Source organism: Lynx rufus, unplaced genomic scaffold (genome assembly GCF_022079265.1).
Source record: "Lynx rufus isolate CCGP_SWC_20201006 ecotype Redwood Valley unplaced genomic scaffold, mLynRuf1.p SCAF_30, whole genome shotgun sequence".
Taxonomy (NCBI): Eukaryota; Metazoa; Chordata; class Mammalia; order Carnivora; family Felidae; genus Lynx; species Lynx rufus.
This window is the reverse complement of record NW_025814846.1, coordinates 2,736,722-2,742,721: the sequence shown is the minus strand read 5'-3', so window position 1 is coordinate 2,742,721 and position 6,000 is coordinate 2,736,722. Positions and strand designations below refer to the sequence as shown.

Genomic DNA, 6,000 nt, shown 5'->3' with positions numbered 1-6,000 from the left:
AGGGGGCGGGGCGCCAAGGCTTGGCGGGTCGGTGGTTGGGCGTCTGGGCAGCCGCTTGGGAGATGGGGCGGGGTTGGCCTCGGCCTCCTCCCTCATTCTCCCCGCGGGCAGAGCCGCCCCTCTCCCGCCCCTCCTCCTCCCTTTCCCACCCCTCGGAGTGGGGCTGCACATGCGGCAGCTCCCAGCTCGGTCCCGCCCAGCCTCCGTTGCACTGGAACGGGTCCCTACAGCCTCCAGCCGATGGCAGGGCGGTAGCCGCCTGTCAGGGGTCCTGAACGGCTGAGGAAGACGCGGCGGCTCCCGGGCCTCAGAGAGTGGGTGTCTCCGGAGGCTATGGGCTACCCCGAGGTAGAGCGCAGGGAACCTCTGCCCATGGCAGCGCCGCGGGAACGGGGAAGCCAGGGCTGCGGCTGTCGCGGGGCCCCTGCCCGGGCGGGCGAAGGGAACAGCTGCCGGCTCTTCCTGGGTTTCTTTGGCCTCTCGCTGGCCCTCCACCTGCTGACGTTGTGCTGCTACCTGGAGTTGCGCTCCGAGTTGCGGCGGGAACGGGGAGCCGAGTCCCGCCTTGGCTCCGGCACCTCTGGCACCTCTGGCACCCTGAGCAGCCCCAGTGGCCTCGACCCTGATGGTCCCATCACCCGCCACTTCGGGCAGCCACCACCGCAGCAGCAGCCTCTGGAACCGGGCGAAACCACACTCCCCCCACACTCCCAGGACGGGCACCAGGTGAGTCACCTAGTAGGGGCGGTGGCGGCGGAGGCCCCCTCCCCTTGTGCTCAGGGCGGGGGCCCTCCTCCACAGGGCCCTGAGGAGGACTCTGCCACCTCCAGCCAAGTTGTAGGGCCGCACCGGGGAGGGGGCAGGCGAGCAGGGGAGAGGTCGCCCCGGGGTAGGTTGTCCTGGGTCCGGGTCTAGCTCACGCAGACCCTTAGGACCCCTGGACTTGGGAGCCCTGGCTGGCGCCCGCCGCCCCCAGCCATGGGCTGCCGCGGGATAAGTTGGCTGCTCTCCTGGCCGCGGAGGTGCGGGCGCTGCCCCTCTGGCGGACTAACGGCCCCTCTGCTCCTGGTGAGATTTTCTGCCCGCGGTGCTTGTTTTTTCGTGTCCAGAGCTGATGCCAGCACGAGCAGGCTCTCCTTTGGAGTTGGAGCTGTAAACAGCTGTAATAACTGCTCCACAGTTGAAATAACTTTTAATCGCATTTTCAGCGCGGGTCCTTGTGCGCTGACCAGAACTTGGGCTTGTTCACACTTACCTGCAATTTGAGACTGATTGTCCTCAGTGTTCTAGTGAGGATCAGCGCCCCTGTGGAATTCTGGTAGAACTATGCCATCTTGCTAGACAACTTCTGAACAGCAATTTAAAAAATCTATGGAAATAAAACTCACCCTTTGCATGCCGGTTCTGACTCTTTTGGGGGGGGGTTAGGTAGGGTGAGTGTGAAGGCTGTTAACCACTGCTAGTTTGAGAACAGGAGTCTATTGATTGGAATAATTACTCAGGAGTAATCTTCCAAGACCAGTTATTGTTTTGTTTGTTTGTTTTGCAATCTTTATGGTGTTTGCGCCCTTGTTAGCTATTAGCTTTGGTGTTTGTCTTCTACATTTTCAGCTCTTTATTCAAGTAAATTTAGTGCATTTAAAATAAGTTTTCTCCTCACTGCCATATTTTGTCATGTGAAATTTAAAAGAAGCAAGGATCCAAGAATCCTTTTGAGGTGGTTAGAGAATAACAGTGAATTTATTTTGGGAAAGAGGGCAAGTTGTGCAAATGAGTTTCTTGAAGTGAGGGACCCAGGGTTTCTATATTTACTACCACATCATTGTCATACTCTGTAAACATTATTTGTGCTATTATGGTATTTTGACCATGCATCCAAAGCTGGCATCACATTCATGATAAAACTGTAATGTTAGGATGGGCCATACATTCTACATTGTGTATTATAAAGTTACCCTGAACCTAAAAATGTCTTGCTAGCACACTCCAACTTATATAACAGTTTATCAAAGAAGAGAATCAGTAGACATGCTTCTCATACTTGAAACTTTAAACACTGTAGCTAAATGATAATTAACTAGGATTCTGGCTTCCTTTATCCATCCCCTGCCCCCACGGCACCCAGTGGCAATACTTAGCAGCTGAACATTGATATTCTGTGAAAAGATAAAGGAATTGAACTTCCTTTCCTTAGTCAAATGGTAGCCAAAGCCTTTTGGTATTTAGGATGGACAGACCTATGTTTGTATATTGAGGATTAGCAGGACAGCTGTGCTCTAGGGCTTCTGTGATAGTGTGGGACTCTTACAGGTCTATAATGGCATTTAGTCGCCTTGTCCTTCACATGGCACTTCAAATAGTTCTGTCTAGGTTTAAATACAGATCCCTATTTTCTGTCCTTTATTTCTGTTTTAATCTTTTTGAGCAGTAGCAACAAGCATACTGGCTCTTTACATTTGCTGGCATCAATTGGTGTCAGAGATTTTTAGAATTGTGAGGGGCTATATAAGTCCATTTTGTTTGATCCCCTTGAATAGCACATAGGCCCTGCGGGGGGTGGGGGGCAGTGATTTGACCAAGGTCATACAACTCTGGTCACTGGTAAAAGGGAGGTTGGTTTCTTGACTCCCAGTACAGTGCCTGTTCCCCTGTAGCATATAATTCCTGGAGCCTTTTTGAGGAAAGCGGGGTGGAGCTCCATAGTACCATTCTTGCCATGTAGAGAGCTCAGATTTATATCATTTTCTTTTACTCCACCTATATTTTGGTCAGACTAAATTTAACATGTATTCCTTACTCTTCTTAAACTTTACTTTCAGGAGAATTGAAGTATAATTTAAAGAAATTTTAGCCCAGATTCAAATTATGTTTCTTTTGAGGATGTTAGTTTTAGTATACCCATCTCTCCCCCCCAAAAAAGGCAAAAAGTTGATTGGCTATTAGAGTTAAACTGATACTGCTACATCTTGGGTAAAATTGCTAGTACCCTGGTGCACCCTCTGCTGGCTTTGCAGGGACATTTAATTGCAATATCTGCTGACAGTCAAGATTCTAAGTTGTGCTGACATTCTGATTCATAAACAAGGAAGTAAACAGCCTTGTGGGATTTGGCCACGTAGGTCATATTTTTATATTTTAGTTTTTCAACACAAACAGCTGCTCTTACAGAAACTCTTACATGGAGAGGAAGAAAGATAAAAATATACACCCTTTAATGGGCAGAACATTCAGGTTCCTCACCAGCTTATTTGCAAGGAGTAAAGACAAACTGATGAGAATAAATTACAGAAAGACCAAGTGGGCAAAACAGAGGTACTTCATTGTATAAGGTCATGCACACCTATATTCATCTTTATGAGATGATAGGCTCAGTTATGACTCAAGAAAGGGATCTAGAGATCACTGAGGAGGTTTGCTTGTATCCCTCAATTTAAAAACTTTTAAAACAAGAGGGGCACCTGGGTGGCTCAGTCGGTTAAGCCTCTGACTCTTGATTTTGGCTCAGGTCATGATCTCACGGGTTCGTGGGGTAGAGCCCAGCATTGGGCTCTGTGCTGACAGTGCAGAGCCTGCTTGGGATTCTCTTTGTCTTTCCTCTGCTCCTCTCCCCTGCTCATTCTTTCTCAAAAATAAATAAATAAACATTAAAAAAAACTTTTAAAACAAGAAACAGAAGGAAATTAGGGTAGTTGGGATACATAACAGAGAGATCAGCAAAGTTCTCCAACGGAATTGTTAGAAAAGCCTCCCCAGTGGAGACGTTACTAATGATAAAAAGTGAGAGGGTCGCTTCAGACCTTTTAGAATCATAACTCTCTCCTTTAGCTGGAGTAGTCAAGGAATACCTGTAGATTTATCTGGCTACTCACAGGAGATGATATGAAGATCTAGGTACATCTCATTTTCTGAGTTAGTACACAATATGATTGTTAGAGTAAAATAAAAATAAAAATAAAAATCATTATTGATCATTTTGTGAAGAAGTTGCCCCAGTTGTGATTGTGGTCCCCAAAGCAAGTAATATGGTGGGCAGCATCAGTAAGGGTGTTGAAAATAATGACAAAACAAAACCATCATCTTTTCTATGTAAAAGAACAAAAAGTGGATTTGCATCCATAATCATATAGGAAATTCTGACGGTCACTTCTCAAGAAAAACTTAACAGCTGATAAAAGTCTCCAGAAACCCAATCTCACGGTCCATGAGTTCGAGTCCCACGTCAGGCTCTGTGCTGACATCTCAGAGCCTGGAGCCTGCTTTGGATTCTGTGTCTCCCTCTCTCTCTGCCCCTCCCCCGCTCACCCTCTGTCTCTCTTTGTCTCTCTCTCTCAAAAAATAAACATTAAAAAAATTTTAAATTATAGCCATTCTGGCAGATGGGTTTGTAATACTATCTCATTGTAATTTTAATTGACATTTCTCAGAAGACTAATGAAGTTGTATGCTTTTTCAAAGGTTTATTATCTATTTGGATAACTTCTTCTGTGAAGTGTCTCTACAAGTATTTTGTGCATTTTTAAAAATCAGGTTGTTTGTCCTTTTCCTATAGATTTGTAGGAATTCTTTATATACTCTGGCTATGAACCGTTTTTGCACTTTTTATATTGCAAACCCTTCCCAAATCTCTTCAGTATTCTTTGAGGAACAGACGTTTTAAATTTTCATGTGTCTAGTTTTTCAGTATTTTCTTTTATGACTAATGTTTTTTGTGTTTCATTTAAATAGTATTTTCCTACCTTGAGATCATGTAGGTATTTTTTTCATGTTATCTTCTAGAAGCTTCATGTATTTTGCCATTCACATTTAGATCTGCAGTCCATCTGGAATTGATTTATGTGTATGATGAGATATAGGGGCCAAGCTTTATCTTTTCAACTGACCCAGGCCATTTATTTATAAGGAATGTCTTTTTCTTTGCTTCTTTATAGTATCACCTTTGTCGTAAATTGCATATGTGTGAGATTGTTTCTGAACTGTTCTGTTAGTCTATTTGTCATTGTAACAATACTATAGTCTTAATTACTGGACTTCATAATAAGCTCTTGATATCTGGTAAAGCAAGTCCTTCCACCTTGTTCCTCTTCTTTAAAAATATCTTGGATGTTCTTGGCCCTTGGCATTTCTCCATATATTTTAGAACCAGCTCATCATATTCCACAAAAAGAGAATAATTTTAAAGGGGATGATGTCAGCAAGATGGTAGATTAGGAAGTCCTGAGCCTTTCTCCCTGCCAACACACTAATTTAGTAATGATTCAAGAAAAAATTCCCTTTGTGAGAAATTCAGGGACTAATTGAAAGGCTCCTATATTTGGGGTGAACATGAAAGTAGATTCCCTGAAGCCAACAGGGAGATTTGGGACACCCTCTTGCCAGAGTATCTGCCACCAGCTCAATACCATATGATAAGGAAGAAACCCCCTAGCTTCAGCATCTCCCAGTGGAGGGAAGAGGTTGGTTCACTAATCCAGCACTCCCAAGTTTTCTGAGGACTGGCTTCTGTCTTGCCAATCTTGAAACTCTGAGGGGCATGCCTCAGAGAAAACAGACAGTGTCATGGGCTGGTAGATATCATGGATCATCCCTCCTGCTGAGCACAGAGCAAGAAGACAAAAAATCCCAGCTCTCAATATTTCCCTAGGGAAGAAAGTTTATTTTTGCATCTGGTGCTCCAACTTCTCCAGGGTTTCCCAAAGAACTGGCATCTGACTTGTCAGTCTAGGAACTCAGGGTTCTGGCACAGTCTAGTCTCCTGGAGGAGAACAGAAATGATGGCTAGGACTGATAGATACCATAGATCCTCCCACCCCACTCAGCACAGAGTGGGTAGATGAAACATGTCAACTTTCACCTTACTCCTGGAGGTGGAAGAGTTGATATGGGATTCAGTGCCAGAACTTCTCCAGGGCTGCCCAAAGAACTGGCATCTGCCTTGCCAGTCTTGGATCTCTGATGGATCTGGCTTTGTCTAGCTATCTGAGGGAGAATGGAGGTGGCACT

The 6,000-nt window shown here is 45.4% G+C and overlaps 1 protein-coding gene across 5 annotated transcripts in view; it reads left to right on the top strand.

The window, feature by feature from the left end:
* The first annotated feature begins 333 nt into the window (after positions 1–333).
* EDA (ectodysplasin A) overlaps positions 334–6,000 on the top strand; it is a 404,383-nt gene continuing 398,716 nt past the window's right edge. For all 5 annotated transcript variants that reach the window (XM_047092557.1, XM_047092556.1, XM_047092555.1 and 2 more), the window contains exon 1: positions 334–726. In XM_047092557.1, the coding sequence (XP_046948513.1) occupies positions 334–726 (393 nt within the window). The remainder of the gene's footprint in view (positions 727–6,000) is intronic.